We start from the raw sequence: 19085 nt of genomic DNA on the forward strand, positions 1-19085 counted from the left end.
GAGACTGGAGTGTAGATAGGGGTACAGACGTTGAGGTCATGATGGACAGGGGGTGCCGTGAGGGCGTGAATACTAGGCTGCAGCACTTGTCCTTTATTTTCTCAGGTACATGAGAGCCAGGGGTTGTTCAGGAGGGAAGTAAGAGCAGTTGTCTCTGGCGGCATGGGGAGGAGGACAGTCCCCAGTAGATAGAGCAGGGTCTGCAAACCTTTTCTGTGAAGAGTCAGATAGTAACTATTTTAACCTTTGCAGCCTGTAAGTTTTCTTTTGCAACTACTCAACTGGGCTGCCAGAAACAAACACATAAACAAATGGATGTGGCTGTGTTCCAATCAAGCATTTCCTACAACAACGGTCCTCGGGCCAGATCTGGGCCACGGGCTGCTGCTGCCAGCCCCTGGATTGGAGGAAGAAGAGAAGTTAGCGGGCTTGCTGAGGACATGGAGGGTGGGTTGGACCAGTGACAGAACAGAAAGGAGGACACGGATTTGAGAGGCAATATGTAGATTGTTGGCGGAGGCGGGTGAGGGGAGGGAGCTGAGTCTGACTCCAGAATTTCTAGTGACAGACAGGCTTTATCCACTAGCTAAGATAAAAAGTAAGCAAAGGGTGGGAGATGTTTTCAGCTGTAGAAGGAGAGAAGCCACCTCCTTCCTGGGGTAGGGAGGGAGGGAAATGATGGAGAAGGACATCTATGTTTACTGAGCAGCCAAAAAACACAAACCATGGAATCAGCTGAGAAAGAATGATCCGAGAGGCAGGAGGTGAACTTCAGAATGGCACAGCCTCCCACGGGTGTTTCTCCCATGGAAATGGCTAGCTGGTGTTAACTGATGACTTCAGAGAGTTAATCCATTTGTGGGCTTCTCCCGCATCTTATTATGATCCTCTAGCAATTAGGCAGGACCTCCTTCCTGAGCACTTACCAATACTCTAACTTTGAACTAGAGATTGAGAGGCCAGCCTGACCTGTGCTGGTGCAGTGGATAGGGCGTTGACCTGGAATGCTGAGGTCACCAGTTCAAAACCCTGGGCTTGCCTGGTCAAGGCACATATGAGAAGCAATTATGACACTGAGAGGCCAGAGAAGACCATGTGGTACAGCCTCCACTGTAAGTCATGGGAGAGGCAGGAGCTACTGAAGGGTCATGATGGTCCAGCTCATGACAGTGTCTGGGAATGCCTCTGCGGGGAAGGTGGAGCCTGGAAGAGCAGGTGAGAAGTGTCCAAGCCGGGAGACAAATATGCAAAACAGTAAGACAGCAATAATCAGGCCTTACCAAGAAGTAAGGATAACCAGCCTTCCAAATGTAACATAATTAGCATTGGCATGCATAAAATTTTGACTTTTTTCTTTCATCTGTCTCCCTAGTCTTACTGTGCTAGGTATCACTGAGAAGCAGCAGAGTGCAGCAATAAAGAATATGGACTCTAGAGCAGGGGTCAGGAACCTTTTTGGCTGAGAGAGCCATGAATGCCACATACAGTATTTTAAAATGTAATTCTGTGAGAGCCATACAATGTTTAACACTAAATACTAGTAAATATGTGCATTTTATGTAAGACCAACACTTTTAAAGTACAATAAGTCTCTGAATTCTTTTTAATAACGTTGTTATACTGTTGCTAACCAATGATGAATAAAGCAACTTCTGGTGCTGCATGGTTTTGCTGATGGCTTTGTAGTCTGGTTGATACGTGGTGAGGTTAAGCTTCATGCAGGCGTTGAGACTTCCATCCGTTAAACATGATTGTAGGTTGGTCTTAACGTTCTTTAGATGTGAGAAAGACTGCTCACATGCATACGTAGAACCAAACATTGTCAGTACAGCAATACTCACATGCTCCAGTGTGTGGTATGTGACGGGAAGCGTGTTCCAAGTTTTGACAATCAGCTGGTCTGTGAGTTGAAGTTTTTTCATTTCTCCCCACTTGTGTTTGCTTGCCAACTCTGCTTGCTGTCCTGCAAGTGTTTCCAAATCTTCATTCTGTGATTTGAACTTATTCACCCACATGTCTGAGGCCTTCAGGTCAGCAGCTTGTAGCTCAAAATCTCTGGTGGAGACACCAGGGATGTAACTCAGGTCGGCGCTGTCCACTGCACACTCATGTGGATGGATGATGAACTTAAAAAGACGAGTGTGCTCACAAAATTCTCCAAAGCGCACTTTGAATGACTGCAGGAGATTAGATGTGAAGCCCACTAGCTGCTGGAAATCAAGATGTTGAGCAGGGTCACTTGCTGGGCATGCATCTTTAAATTCTCCCAGTTTTTCAAAGTGTAGTAAACAACCTGTTTCAATGTTGGCAATAAAGAGTTTCAGCTTGTTTTCGAATGCAAACACTGCTTGTTGAAGGGATAAGACTGTATTTCCAACACCTTGCATTTTCACATTGAGCTGGTTTTCATCTGTCTAAGATTTCAGTGTGCATACTTCAAACTAGTTCTTGCAAAATGAAAAAGAATAGTTTTTAAACAGCAAAATGTTTTTTAATTTTTATTTATTTAAGTTCAGTCATGTCCACGAGATAGTAGAACTTCAGGAGCCACTCAGTATTAGCTAACTCAGGATGCTCGATGTTTTTCATTTCAAGAAAAGTCCGGATTTCGCTCAGACAAGCTGTGAAACGGCTGAGCACCTTCCCTCTTGACAACCAACGCACATTGCTGTGCAGAAGCAGACCAGGATAATTATTCCCAACTTCATCCAGCAGTGTTTTAAACTGGCGTTCATTTAAAGCTCGGGCAACAATCAAGTTGAGCACCCAAATGACCAGCGACATCACCTCACCAAGCTGCTCACCACACATCTGAGCACAAAGTGCCTCCTGATGTAGGATGTATCCTGTTTTTCCCCACCATGCATGCAGCACCATCAGTACACACCGAAATAAGTTTATCCATCAATAGATTTTTTTCTTTAGTGAACTCAGTGAAAGACTTGAGTAAATCCTCCCCTCTTGTTGTCTCTTTCATAGGCAAAACAGCAAGACTTTCCTCACATAGTATGTCACCGACAGCATACTTTGCAATCACGCTGAACTGGGATAAATGGCTTACGTCTGTTGACTCATCCAAAGCGAGAGAAGAGAATGGTGCTGCATTTATGTCCTTCATTTGTGTTGCCTCAATTTCATTTGCCATCATGATGGTACGATCGTAAACAGTTCTTGCCAACAGAGGCATGTCTTTTATTCCTTTGATTATCTTGTCTTTATCTGAAAAGTCGTCAAAAAGTTCATTGGCAACATCAAGCATGAATGTTTTGGCATACTCCCCATCTGTGAATGGCTTTCCATTTCTCACAATTGCTAAAGCAAAGTGAGAATTCCAGTCACCGAATTCCAGTCACCTTGCTGGGTCCAAACACAGAGTTGCTGCTGACTAGCTTGCACTCTGCACAGTAGTCTTGACATGCTTTCTTTCTGCTGTCTCCCGCTGGATATTTTGATGCAAATGTAGTATGGCATGTGTCGAAGTGATATTTTATTTGACCGTTTCATTGATGCAATTTTATCATTGCATATTAGACACACTGCAGAACCTGCTCTCTCCACAATGGCAAATTCCTCTGTCCATTCCTGCTGAAAAGTACAATACTCCTCATCTTTTTTTCTTTTAGCCATCTTCTTCGTCAAAAGAGTTTCTGCAATTAGCTAGCTGACTACTTGATTAAAAGGAGGGAAGTTTACTTCCTGACTTCACAATGACCCATGTACATTATGCATTATCCAATAAGAATTTGGTGTTGTCCCAAAGGACAGCTGTGATTGGCTCTAGCCACCCGCAACCATGAACATGAGCAGTAGGAAATGAATGGATTGTAATAAATGAGAATGTTTTATATTTTTAACATTATTATTTTTTTTTATTAAAGATTTGTCTGCGAGCTAGATGCAGCCATCAAAAGAGCCACATCTGGCTCATGAGCCATAGGTTCCCGACCCCTGCTCTAGAGAGAGCACCAGGGTTTGAATGTCATGCTCTCTTGACTGTACTGCTTCACCTCTTCTGGCCTCAGTTTTCTCCCTCTGGAAGGCAGATGGGTAATAACAGAACTGCTGCACAGGGCTGATGCGGGCACACATGCAGTGCTCAGACCAGACTTGGTACAGGATGCGCTGTGTCATGCCTCACCTAGCATTTCCCTGTCCCGCTTCTGCTTGGAACTAAGTAACAGGGATGTGGGGACAGTGGCTGGAGATCTAAGAAGCTGCAATGTTCTGCTCAGTCACACTGAGAACTGACTTTCTCTTACTCACATGTCAAGTGATGAGAACAAATGAGCCAACCTCCAGCCATTACTTCCTCCCTTCTTCCCATGCCTTTCTGGGAAAAATATTTTCTTTCTCAAGACAAACTAGGCAGGTAGAGAACATTTTGCAATTTAAATTAATACAGATTTATCTATATCCCAGGGCTGTTTGCAGGATTAATCTCTATGAGCTACCTTAAGCTTCTTAGCCACCAAATAAACTGGACTCTGAATCTTTCAGCCCTATTCCCACAGCCACTGTCACCTCAACTCATATAACAGCTTCCTCACTCTCTTTAAATAGGTTGGTTGGTCTCTGTGACTTTGATTTCATCCTCTGCCTGGTGCAATTAAATGTGAAAATCTTTGATCCCTGCCTCAGGCGAGGGGAAGAGGTAGGGACGTTTGGGCGGTCTGAGCACTGAGCTGGGCGCAGTCCTGAATTGAGTCTGGCAGCCTGACAGGCGATGAGCCGTCTCTGACCTCTTCAATGGGTCTCTGAGCCACGGTGAAGGAGTGGATGACAGGGTTGCGGAGCTGCAGAAGGCAGACTGAGCGGGCTGGAGGGCATGGAGGTATTTGATAACTGGGTGGAGCAGCCTGAAACCACGGTCCCTGAATTAGTCATAGAGTCCTGTGTAGAAACTGTTACAAGAAAGAACTCTACTCATCAATTTGTAAAAGCTTGTTATGTGAGATGTTTCAACATAAATAATTTGCATAGGGGGTTTTGCCTAGCTCATTGCTTTCTTTCAATGATTTGATTTGTTCCTATGTGGACATCTTATTTCTGAAAAAACCCAAAAGAACAAAATGTTATGAATGCATCTGGGCTCTTGGGGTATATTAAACTTTTATTCCTTGCTATTTTAGCTCATATCTTATAAAGCCACAGTGGCCTGGGTAAATCAAGTAGAAAAAGACAGTAGCAGCCTCCTTTGAGGCTAATGAGCCAAAGAACCATCATAAAAATGCTTAAAAATACGAAAGAACAAACTCAGTAAAGCTGAAGCAAACTATCTCTTTGTATACACCATAATTGCATTGGCAGACTGCTGCAGGAAAAAAAAAAAAGACCACTGATTTTCACACTAGTTCACCAGTGGAAATGTTTGAGTCCTCATGTTGTCCTTTTTCATAATGCACAAACATAACTTGAATCAGATTCTAATGTAGCTTCAAAAAATCATTAAAGTAGAATTTCCTAAAGAAGGAACTATGCAACCTCATAAATCTAATAATATTCTCTATGAGCAAAATAATCCTATGCCCAAATACTATAAATCTGATAAGTATCTCATATTATACTATCTCTTAGGAATTCACAATAAACTTATTAAAGGTTCTATAATTTACTCAAATAGGAAAGCCTGCTTATAAACAGGCTCATAACAACCCCTTGAAATAATCTTCCATCTAAAGCTTTTGGGTTTAGTCCATAACTTCAAGGCAGAAGCTCACGCTGCCTTCTCAATAGTGATGATAAGTACACCTGAAAGAGTCTTTAATACACATCCCCATCAAAAGGCCCTGGATTCACAGTGGAACTTGTGGCTGTCCCTAGAAAGCCTCTTACACCATGGTTCTCACACACTCCTATGTATCAGAATCACCTAGGAGAGCTAATGCAACCTACAGCACCTGGGCTTGCTGACGTAGGAGAGGGCTGGGCCTCAGAATTGTTAGCAAGACGCCCCTGGAATTCTGGTGCACACCAGCTTGGGAGATGCTGCTCCAAAAGCCAGTTCCAGACATGGGGAGGAGCCAGGGGAGGGGGACGTTTGGTCCTGGCCTAGGAGCTTGTCAGAACCCTGAATTCACAAGTACTTGCCAAGTGCCTACCTCTACTCAGCTTTAGGCTAAAGAGTGAAGCTCTTCTTTTGGAGGTGATACTGGTTTTTTGTTTGTTTTTGTTTTCTGCTATGGATATTACCCATTAGGGAATAAAGAGAACAAAGTGGAAGCAGCCATGAGGCAGTGCTCAACTGGTCTCCAAAGTCCCCTTTCCGTCAACGTCACTCCACGTGAAATCAGAAGATGAAAAGGGTAGCTGTGAGAGATGGAGAATCGGGGACAACAGCCTGAGTTCATCATTAACCCTTTTTTGTAATCTCCAAAACTGAGCCTGAAATATACAACTTTTTGAATGCCTTTCAGAATGTATTAGGTCAGCATCCATACTATATAGAATATCCTCATTATTTCCAACACCTTCACCACTTTAATAATTCTGACCTGAGGGGGAAAAAAACGCTGAAAAGCTATTTCCAGGTAGCCTTTCAGCAGAAAATTATCTGATCAAAATATTAATCACCTCTGAATCACAGAGGTAAGCTCACCACTGCTTTCCCAACCCTCCTGCCAGACATGGGAGTCCCTCATTAAACCCGAGTAGAATGTGTCCACTTGGATGGGATAAGAGTGCGCATCTTCAGGCTATTATTCGGCCAGCTCACCAAGTCTGACCAGTCCCCCACGCCCCCTGAGTCGGACAGGGCTGACTTTACCTCAAGAATCAATTAGCTCTGTGTGCCAAAAATCAAACAAGCTGAGACAACACTGGGTTAAGACTGGGAGGTGGGGGGAGGTGAGAGGGAGAGAGGAATGGAGGCTCTGAGGAAGCCCACCTGCGAACAGCATACTGTACATAAACTGCATCTGAAGATGCCTTAGGATGTTTTAATGCTTCTAAAGTTTCAATATGGCAGAGGGAAAAACACCCATAATTAAAAATTCAACCTTAGATTTACTAACAGAAATAATGAAATTTCTAAGTACTTGCACAGAAAGAACACATATCTCAGACAAGTATAATTCAAATCCTGCCGTCACTGCTGACAATCCCATCTCACCCAAGTAGCCACAAGGAAATCCATGTATATTTTCATGTAGAGTGAGTCTGAGATTCCTTTTAATGACCGTACCTAGTCATGGGCTTTAGTTTTTAGCATCACAGTTCAACGCCAATGAAACTCAGTAACCACTACAGATACTAACTCATACCCTGTTAGAAAGCTCCTGCTCGTATAGCAAGTTTCAGTGATTTGGGAAGCTTTTCACAGTCTGTGGCTCCAATGAATACCTAATGTGAATCTAATTTAAAATTTTATTATAAGATAAAGTTATTTATTCTATTTGGTGGAACTCATAAAAAGTGGCTATTATTTATAAGAAACAACTCAACTGAAATAAAGCTATACCACTAGAATTCTTCCTACTGAAACTCTCAATAGCCTCTCCTTTCTCCCATCACGTCTCTTCTAATGATCAAATATCTTTGCTCTCTAAAAATATGTTTCACCATTTTCAAATAGTGTTCATTGACTATGTAGGAAAAAGTGTTTACAGGAGTGCATAGAACCAATGTGTTAATTTCTATATATTCATTATTTAAAGACTATATTGTACTAATCATCAAATTATTTAACAGCTATTATAAGACATTTTATGAACAAGTGAATTCCAGCTGCAGAGATGGCCAAACAGCTGGTTACCAACGAGAGAAGAATCACATGCATATCAGGTGATGCTAAAGAGGTCATTGAGTTTGACAATTCATGGTAACAAATTTTATTTATAAAAATAAAGTAATAATAATAATAGGAGTGGCCATGGCTGGGTAGCTCATTTGGTTAGAGCATTGCCCCAACATGCAAAGGTTGAGGGTTCCATCCTCCTCTCCCCCCACCCTGTCATCAGGGCATAAACGGGGAACAAGTAATGAATGCATAAATACATGGAACAACAATCCTCTCTCCCCACTCCCTCTTGCTAAAATCAATAAATAATAATAGTAGTAGTAACATTGCTCCTTTGATCAAAAACTTAATGACCTATAATCCTGATACTCCCTTAGTCTTAGTAATTTCAAATCAAGAGCCAATAGCTTATAGGCAGACATGCAGTTATAATGAAGAGATCCCGGAATGCAGTCCCTTTCTTACCAAAGAAAGGAAGGAGCACTGGCAGCGTCAGAACTAGAACTGAGAGACCAGACTTCCTGGGAACTCAGCATGCCACCCTGCACAGTCCTCTGAGTAAACAAGGATGGCAACCAGAACTGTCTGCCTCAAAGGCATCGTGGGAGTCAATCATTGGTAACAGAGGTGCATGCAAATTCTCAGTTGAATACTGCTAGTCTCACCTTTACTATAGATTTCTCCTGAAATGCCCTCAGAATTATCTGCCTAAACCCAAATGTGATGTAACTTTCCTGTTCTGACTTTTAGTTGCCCATGACCTAGAGAATAAAGTTCACACTCTTAACATGGTATTCAGAGTCCTTCATGGAATGTGCTTCTGCTACCTCTCTCTGCATTCCCAGATCAACCACATAGAATTTATTGGCACTTTTTGAACATCTCATGCACTTTTATACCTGGGTCTCTGCATAAACTCTCTAGTCAGTTCCTGACAAAACCCTGCTCCCCCTCAACAATCAGTTCAGCTGTAACATTCCCTTATGGATACCTTCCCTGATATCGTTCATTCACTGCGGAACAATATTTTTTCATTTTCTGTTGCATGAGGTTTTAGAACTGTTTCTATATATTTCTGCATCGCTGATTCCAAATCTGAAATCCGTTTTTTTGTGCATGCTTTAGATTTTATGCAGTTTTAATTTCTTTTTGTTACAGTTAATGGCATGCATTGGTTATTGGTTTTTTTTGCATGCATGCATGCATTGGTTTTTAAATTGAAGTTAAAGGGCAATGACTCTTGGACTGAACATAACCACAAGGCAATTAATGTTTTACAAACATCACTTTTACATAATTGTAGTTGTTTTTAAATGTAAAAAATTATTATCTGATAAAAAACACCCTCTTATTTGGTTTTAAGATTGAATCATGGCTTCTTTGAGTAGGTATAAATGTAAGGATAGTCCTGACACCTTCTATTATATATGTGGCTGTTACACACTTCAACATCAAAGGCGCAATATTTCATCATTTGTGACACATGCATATATTGCCTATTTTCAAGTTCCCCTTGGCGATCAAGACAAGAATTGGGGGGGGACAAGAATTGGGCTCCTCATATTGTGTCATAATTGTGAGGAAATGCTTTGTGACTGAACAAAAGGAAAACGCAAAGGAATGCCTTTTGGTATTCTCATGGTTTGGCGTGAACCTAAGGACCACAGCAGTGACTGTTATTTCTATCTGATCCATACAAAGGGCATCGGCAAGAAAAAATGGCATATGATCACATATCCTAATATTCCTTCAGCAATATGACCTATCCCACACTCTGAGACACTCCCGGTTCCAGTTTTCAATGGTTTTATTTCTTCTAAGGACGAAGAAAGTGAACATGGTGATCTAGTGTATTTTGATAAGATGCATGAGGAAATGGTTGTAGAATCTGACGAGTCTTCTTCTGATGCCAAGCAGTCACTAACTCCTCAGCAGTTTAGCCAACCCGAATTGAATGACTTAGTAAAAATGACATAAAAATTGTCCTCGACTTTCTGCAGTATGAAGAGCATAACTGGATCATTTGTGTGGATCTTAAAATGGTAAATTTCCTGCTAGGACAACAGACAGGTTTCACGAAGTATCCTTACTTTCTGTGTTTGTGGGACAGCCAAGCTCGGGAGAAACACTGGACACAGGAGTGGCCGAAACATGAAGTTCCAGAAGTAGGGATGCAAAATATTGTGAATGAACCTGTAGTTAATCGAGACAGGATCGTTTCCCCCACTTCACATCAAATTTGGCTTAATGAAGCAGTTTGTTCAGGTTTTGAATAGAGAAAGTGAATGTTTTCAACATATTATTTCTGCTTTTCCTGCCTTGTCTTTCGAGAAGATAAAAGCAGGTGTATTCGATGGCCCTCAAATTCGAACCCTCATATGTGACAAATTTGCCAGGAAGATGAATAAGGAGTAGAAAGAAGCATGGCAGTCTTTTGTGGCAGTTACAAAAAACTTCCTTGGCAACAGAAAAAGCAGAAAACTATAAACTTCTGGTTCAAAGGATGCTGTTGGCTTTCTGCGACATTGGATGTAACATGAGCATTAAGATTCACTTCCTAATAAGGGCCTAATATCCAAAATACACAATGAACTCATAAAATTCAACAACAAACAAACAAACAATCCAATAAAAAAAATGGGAAGAAGACATGAACAGACACTTCTCTCAGGAAGAAATACAAATGGCCAACAGATATATGAAAAGATGCTCACCTTCATTAGTTATTAGAGAAATGCAAATCAAAACTGCAATGAGATACCACCTCACACCTGTTAGATTAGCTATTATTAACAAGACAGGTAATAGCAAATGTTGGAGAGGCTGTGGAGAAAAAGGAACCCTCATTCACTGTTGGTGGGAATGTAAAGTAGTACAGCCATTATGGAAGAAAGTATGGTGGTTCCTCAAAAAACTGAAAATAGAACTACTTTATGACCCAGCAATCCCTCTACTGGGTATATACCCCCAAAACTCAGAAACATTGATACATAAAGACACATGCAGCCCCATGTTCATTGCAGCATTGTTCACAGTGGCCAAGACATGGAAACAACAAAAAAGCCCTTCAATAGAAGACTGGATAAAGAAGATGTGGCACATATACACTATGGAATACTACTCAGCCATAAGAAATGATGACATCGGATCATTTACAACAAAATGGTGGGATCTTGATAACGTTATACGGAGTGAAATAAGTAAATCAGAAAAAAACAAGAACTGCATTATTCCATATGCAGGTGGGACATAAAAACGAGACTAAGAGACATTAATAAGAGTGTGGTGGTTATGGGGGGGGGGGAGGAAAAGGGGGAGGGGGAGGGGCACAAAGAAAACTAGATAGAAGGTGACGGAGGACAATCTGACTTTGGGTGATGGGTATGCAACATAATTGATTGACAAGATAACCTGAACATGTTTTCTTTGAACATATGTACCCTGATTTATTGATGTCACCCTAGTAAAATTAATAAAAAAAAGATTCACTTCCTAAACAGTCACCTTTATAAGTTTCCCGAAAATATTGAAGCTGTTAGTGATGAGAAGACTGCTGCTGGAGCATCAAACAAGATTGTCCTCAACAAGTACACAAATGCAAGAACTACAAATGCAAATTTTTGCCTAAATAGAATTTAAATAAGTTTTGCACAAATTTTATGACTAAAATAAGTGTTTTAATATGTTCAATTTCAAAATTGTAGACAAATTCTGATGCAATCATATCTTTTAGTGTATTAGTATATTTACTGCATTATATAAGTTATTATATTTTCACAAAGATGATGCCCAAGAAGACATTCTATTTCATTATGTTAAACTAAATGTTGAAAATTTTACAATAAGATAAAAACCTAAAATCTTGAATTGCAAAAAAATTGTAGCTTACAGAGAAAAACTAATGTCAGGTTTGAGATCAGCACACTCAAATTAGGTAAGAACAGTGTTTTTGTGGATGCAACAAAAATTTTGTTTTCCAGTATTATCAGATAGTGGTTTCCATGTGCCAGACATCAAAATTATATAATTTTAATTTCCCTACAGTGGTATTTCTAACATGGCACTAATTTCAACCTGCCTTGTGGGATTTGCTGTTATTTTAACAAGATTCTATTATTTTATTATTACCTTACCACTAGGTCAGTGTGTTTTCACCACTACACTGGAAGCTCTGAGAAAGAAACCATCTGCTGCTCACCTCTATATCCCCATGCTAGTACATGCAAGGCACTGGACAAATGCTTGCTGAATGAATAAACTGTGCTTTATTCATCTTGAAATTCTCTTGGTTTTGTTATTAAGGCAATCACAAGCTTAAGCGCATCATATAAGCTCAGAATGGATGAAGGGCAATTTCTGCCACTTTTTCTTCCATAAGTAAATAATTACAAGTCATGTATATAAAGGCTTTGGATCTTATTAACTACCAACTAAGGCTACCACCCCCTCATCCAATGCTTCCCTCCCCCTCCCCACCCCATTATTGTCAAGGGGTCATGAGGGGAGCAAAGTTGAGTCTGTGGTTAACCTTCCTGCCATCAAACTGGGTTTTATACCTCAAACCTTGCCAAGGTAACAAATAAGGAAGTTGTAGGGACATAATAAATATACATCACAAATTTTATAAACATTTTTTCAGAATAAGAAAGTTCAAACATTTGGAAAGGGTGTGTCAAGAGTGACTCATTACAAATAGCAATAATAAATAAGGCAATTAGTAGGAAAAAGAGCACCACCAAAGCGGAGCAGTCTCGTGGCAATTTGAATTTAAATTCCTTGATCCACTTCATTCTGGACAAATGTGGTTCTTTGTAACCTTCAGAAACCTACTTAACCCCAATAGGAAGCAAATGATCCTAAGAGAAGGTAGTGCCTCTCCTAGCTTTCTTGAGTTTCCTTCCTCATTGTCTTAAGTAGCATTGATTTTCTTTCTATCTGCAATTCATGCTGAATATGGGTTCTTGCTCTGAGCTTATCTTTTCCCTCCTTAATGACATTTGAGGAAACACAATAGGTTACTTTTCTGTGCAAAATTGTGCCCTGATGGCTACAGGAGGCATATTTCTTGTACAGTAGCGAATCCTGCAAGTATTCTATAGTCCAGAGGGTTGATGAATGGGACAAAGGAGGTAGTAACCTGGGTTCAGATGAAGATGCACTGGAGATGTATTTGTACAGTGGCCATGTGTGTCTTAGGAATATACTGGAAAGGTGAGGAAGAGGGAAACTGCAGAAGATAATTTCTCAGCTCTAGGTTAAAGGCCCAGTGCTCTGAGAGCCCCTGGCAATCACTGTCATGGCAGCTCTCATCTCCATAGTGCCAACAAACATAATTAGTGCCCAAGGCAAGGATGTTTCCCCCTTGCCTCTCAGCGTGGCATGCTAAACCTAGGGGGCAGGAAAAGTGCTAAAAATACCTAGGCAACCAAATATCCAGAAAAAATCTTCAAGTGAAAAATGAAGGCCTCAGTCTGGCATTATTCCACTGGTTAAAAGCATGCATACATTTACCAGAGCTTAAGAGACCAAAAGAAAATATAACAAAATGTTTACCCTGTTTGTTCTCCCATCAGAGGACACTTTGGATTTTTTTATCTTATTTTTATAGTTTCATATTTTCTACAATAGATGTATTGTTTTTGAAGTAAGAAAAATATATTAAAAAAGATCTTCCTTTAACTAGCAATTCTTTCCCACTGACAAAGATTTCCATGACAATCTATCTGTGATGGGCAGAGGGGACTATAGGGTTAACAAGGTGCTTCAACAGGAAAGGAAGAATGTAGAGCCTTTGTTTTCAGGGCTTTTGGGGCCTTTTGTACTTTTTCTTTTCTCTTCTTAGAAATGTGAGAGTGACCTCCTGCCCAGAGAAATGACCTTGGATTTAAATTTGAAATACTAGCACATTCTAAACGCCTGAAAGGGGGCATTGCATTCAAGAATGGGGGTGAAGTGTCTCTCTGTTCTTTGTTGACACATGATGCATCCATCAGATCACTTGCCAGAAACGGGTTGTTGAATCCGTCTACCTCTCCCAGCTGCAAAAAGCATTTCTTGTACCTTTCCTCTGTCCTCCAGGTGAGTGCAGCTCGTCTTCCAAGGTGGGACCCTGAGTGCCAGCAAGAGCAGGCAGGTCAGCATGTGGGGAAAATTCACCCTTTTATTTTGTTGCTTCCTTTTGCAGCATCTGTTAGGATGGTTGTTGATGAACTCCTCTACCCAGAGGGTCTATGTTTTCACTTGTTTGCTTGGCTGTCAGTCAGAGACAAAAAGGAATTCTTTCCTCTAAAGGTTTATTGCAGGGGTCCCCAAACTAGGGCCCGCGGGCCACATGCGGCCCCCTGAGGCCATTTATCTGGCCCCCACCGCACTTCTGGAAGGGGCACCTGTTTCATTGGTGGTCAGTGAGAGGAGCATAGTTCCCATTGAAATATTGGTCAGTTTGTTGATTGAAATTTACTTGTTCTTTTATTTTAAATATTGTATTTGTTCCTGTTTTGTTTTTTTACTTTAAAATAAGATATGTGCAGTGTGCATAGGGATTTGTTCAGTTTTTTTCTATAGTCTGGCCCTCCAACAGTCTGAGGGACAGTGAACTGGCCCCCTGTGTAAAAAGTTTGGGGACCCCTGGTTTACTGTGTTATTTTTTTGTCTGTCCTGTACCTTCAATAATATAGCAAGATTTCTTAACCCTCATGAAATGACATAATGTCTGAAATTTTCCTTAAAATATTCTACTAAAGATGAAAAGGCTAGGGGGAAGAATTTTGGCAACTAAAAGACTCTCCCTACAGGATGCTGCAAACAACTGGAGACCCCTCACTTTTCTATAAAAAAGAGAAGGTAAAACAACATCTCTTTTATTAGTCCCCTTCAAATAATTCTTTTTAAATTTCTAATCTTCTCTTTCATAGACTGAGCAGGACAGTGGTTGCAGCAAGCACCCTATAGAATGTCTGTATACTTACCAAGCATACATTGCAGCATTGGCTTGTTAGCCAAAATTCATAGACGTCAGGAGAGGCATGTCAACATTTTTCTCTGTCACATATGCACATTATTAATTTTTCTCTCAAAAGAGTAAAACCTCTTCACAGATAGCTCACTACTTAGTCTAACTACCATTAGCAGAATATAATAGACTTCTCATATTTTTGAGAATTCCAACACCAATGTTGTCCTTGGTATTTATATGGAAGATACGATGAAAATTGAAAGCAGAGAATGCCAAAGGCCTTTGAGAGGGATACCCCAAGCTTAATTATGGAGATAAGATCTTACTGTGTAAAGACCAAGAGAGGTATAGGATATTGGATAAAATATCTGTCTTCAGTCTCACAACAAATGACACAATTGATTTATTCCCACAGAAAAAACAAAAACCTGACCCTACTAAGAGCATATGGGTTGGAAAGGCACAACTTCCTTTAATCTTTACATGATCTTCAGTCTCAATACACTAAGCAATTTTTTTACTAGAACATTTAAAACTGTGGTACTTCATTACATAATCAATCAATCCTTTTAGTCTCCCAAATAATATATACTGAACTACTTTTTTACATTGCAAAATGATAAACAAATATAAGCTATCATGATGATTAAGTTGGCATTTCATTTATTTATTTATTTATTTACTGTGGTCCATCCCAACAATGAAATGTTATTTAATACTATAAAGAAGCAAGCGATCCAGCCATGGAAGACCCTTAAGCACATTTCTTTCTTTTCGTTTTTTTTTGTTTGTTTGTTTGTGTGTGTGTGTGTGTGTGTGTGTGTGTGTGAGAGAGAGAGAGAGAGAGAGAGAGGGAGACAGACAGACACAAACAGGGTCAGACAGACAGGAAAGGAGATGAGTAGCATCAACTCATAGTTGCGGCACTTTTAGTTGTTCATTAATTGCTTTCTCATATGTGCCCAGACTGGGGGTTCAGTCGAGCCAGCAACCCCTTGCTCAATTCAGCGACCTTAGGTTCTAGCCAGCAACCACGCTCAAGCCAGTGACCCCACGCTCAAGCTGGATAAGCCTGCACTCAAGCTGGTGACCTTAGGGTTTCAAATCTGGGTCCTCCACTTCCCAGGCTGACGCTCTATCCATTGGGCCACCACCCTTCAGGCTTAAGCACATTTCTAAAAGAAAGAAGCCAGTATGAAAAGACTGTGTGCTGTATTATGCCAATTACATAACATTCTCTAAAAGGCAAAACTATGTAGATGGTAAAAAGAGCAATACTTTCCAGGTTTAAGGAGAAGGGAGAAATGTACCAGTACAGCACAGAGGAATTTTCAGCCAGTGAAACTTTCCCATATGGTATTTAATTTTTTTATGGATTTAAGCTCTTTGCTATGATCAATGTAAACATTCTCTGTGGAGAACTCCATTTTCCCTTGTCTCTTTGTTAATATGCTGGCACTAAGAACTGCTAAGGAAAAAACAGATGTAAGTTTTATGTCCTACACTTGCCACAGATAGTAGTGAAACTAGGAGGGAAATGGGTCAAATCAATGCCAAGAACTACCTTAGCTCTGTCTACCTGAACTTCAAGACTGAATAGGTGCAGAACCTTCTGCGATACTCTCCCTAAAGAGTGTTTTTCTTTCAGAAATTGGGTCACTCAGTCAGTTGGGAACTTGACTTGAGCACTACCGCACAGAACTGGGAGGTAGCAGGCACGGAGGAGTGGTAAGGCAGAATGGGTGCCAGAGTCGATTCCCATAGAGGAAGCTTACAGCAGTAAGGAAGCAAAGAGCAAGAACGAACAGTGTATGAGGGCAAGGTAGAGCATCCAAGAGCTGCAGTCAAGCTACCTCAGATCCAGACAAAGTCCCTAAAAGGCACTTCCTCCTATTGCCCCAGAATCTTAGAAAAAAATCATAAAACGGTAGAGTCAAAACCTCCATCGATGCAAACATTCCCCTAACAAAATCTTTGTCCTTTGACAGAGTTACTTCCCTGGGTGATAGCTCACAATATGAGAGTGGCTTATTCCACTCCTCTAATGTTCAATGGATGCAAAAGTACTTTGTAGTGGAAAAGATTTAAACAGGTGTCCACTGCTATGATTATTGAGAAAGCTTTTCTTCATGAAGACTGTTTATCCTCCATCCATTCCAGGCTAGGACTAAAATTAAGGTTGTAATCACAATAGATGACTAGTATTTATCTAGCTCCACCTCTCATCAAAGAATTTTAGCTCCTATTTAATTATTCAAAACAACACATAAAGTATTTCATGTTAGCTTGAACATAGAACAATCCAGGATTCGGAAGAGTTGGAGACTTCTCTCCGTGCAGCCTGTTAGCTGTGGTGCGGCACCAGCCAGCGCTCTTCCCCTACGCTCTGCGCTCCGCAGGGGTCCATACTCCTTTCTGAAGGTCACTGAGCAATGGTCTCAACAGCTGCCACTGTCCCACAGGGGGCCTGGCTCCGTCCTGACTCCTCCCTCTTCCTTCTCTTCCCTGGTTCTGGGGGTGGTCCAGCAGCTCCTTCATAAAAGGGGCTCTTAGCAATCTTGAACAGCACTTGATGCCATGTGAGCTACAAAGCAGGAGCAGCTTGTGTTCCTCGGAGTGTGAACAGAAACTTGAAAGAGACACTACTTTGAGTTTTGTCTCCTTCTTTCCTCCTTCTTTCAAGTAAGGATTCGTACATGAATCCTTGGAAAAAGCAGTCAAAACATCTTCTGAAGTAGCCCTCTCCCATGGTCCTTTTGTTTCTAATCCAAGTTCTGTCCCCAAAGTGTGCCCCAAAGGACGAGCTTCCACCCACGAGCTTCATCCCTCCTACCAGCACACCCTGAGTGGAGATGTTCTGTGGAGCTCCCGGCTCCGGAGGAAAACCACCACAGACTGGCAATGCTCAATGCCCACCCTTTCTCCCCTCAGTTCTCTGTTCAGGGAACAATTTCGGGCACTAGAATTTTGGCAACACAGTTGAAGGGAATAAAAAGCTCAAAACAACTGTAAACAAGTTGGTGATAATTATAACATGATTGCTACATGATGTGCCGATAAAATCCCTCTCAGATACTGCACTATTCATTTGGTCCCTTGCAGTGTTATGATGCTATTTGAGCAGAACCTTTTTCTGCCCTAAGAGTTCCTCTATAGACTAAAATTCAGAACTCTGGCATGTTTCAGCACACATGTGATGACTTTGGATGTCACATTATACATATCATACTCTTAGCGACACTTTTGATTTAATGTTCCAACCATGAGATACAGAGGTAAGAGTAGAGTTTTAGATTAGGGAAAAAAAAAACTTTACAGATTGATCAAAAATTAGCAAACCCTAAAAACTAAAAGCAACATGAAACAATGTAAGCTTTTGGGTCTGGGTTGGTGGCTGTACATTGAGAGGAACCACTCGGTAACTTTCAGTGACCATTCTTAGTGGAATAGATACTAAGACAACACATGGACAGACACACACACACCCCTAACAAAAATCTTAAACTCTGTGGATATTAGTAGCATTTAATTGTTGGGATAAGTGTGGCTATTCTGAGACAACTGCATACATATTGTGAAATAAAACAAATTAGTAATTTACTAGTGTCACTGAAAATTGATTTTTAGCATTAGGAAAAGAAATATAGGTGTCAGATCAATATGGATAAGTTAAAATTCTGAAGTTCTGAAAATAAATCAAAAGAACCTATTTAACTCCATGATCTATTTTATCTTAAAGATAATATACATATTTCTTAGCTCTGAATAATGAAAAAAGCCTGGAAACAATGACCGATCCACTAGCCTCCCTAGAACTGAAATCAGGCTTTCCAACACTAGTTTCCTCTGGAAGGAATCAGGGTTTCTGATAAAGATGAGCTCAGTGTGATGCGGGAGCTACACATGGGCGGTCACACCGTCTGCCAGGCCAGAGAGCAAGGAAGTTGCCAATGGCTTCGCAGTCCACACCAAATACATTCAGTAGCCAACCTGAAGGGGCTTTCACTGGCCAAAGTGAGAAAAATTTAAGCAACACTAACATTAACAGCTGCAGTGGATGAAAACACATTGAATATATTTAAATAAACATGTGCATAATAATACTAAAAAAGGAAAGAGGGAAGACCTAATTGGTCACCATTGGCAGGTGCTAAAGAACTAACTCACCATTTTGAAAATTATTAAACAAAAGCAAAGAATCAAGATTTTGCTTTACAAATTGTATCACAGGTAGCCAGTACATGAGGGAAAAAAATTATTAGAGAATTATTCTACCAGTAAATGAGGATGAAAGGATAAAATTAGAATACTGCCCCCTAGATCCATAATAAATTAATTAATGGATCTAGGCAATAATCATGATTATTATCCTCCAAAGGGAGATGAGCTGATAAT

At 40.6% G+C, this 19085-nt stretch overlaps 1 protein-coding gene across 1 annotated transcript in view; it reads left to right on the plus strand.

The window, feature by feature from the left end:
* The first annotated feature begins 1151 nt into the window (after positions 1–1151).
* Positions 1152–19085, plus strand: part of LOC136378757 (uncharacterized) — a 34073-nt gene continuing 16139 nt past the window's right edge. The window contains exon 1 of the mRNA XM_066345924.1: positions 1152–1215. Coding sequence (XP_066202021.1) covers positions 1152–1215 — 64 coding nt within the window. The remainder of the gene's footprint in view (positions 1216–19085) is intronic.

The sequence above is a fragment of the Saccopteryx leptura genome, chromosome 7, assembly GCF_036850995.1.
Source record: "Saccopteryx leptura isolate mSacLep1 chromosome 7, mSacLep1_pri_phased_curated, whole genome shotgun sequence".
NCBI lineage: Eukaryota > Metazoa > Chordata > Mammalia > Chiroptera > Emballonuridae > Saccopteryx > Saccopteryx leptura.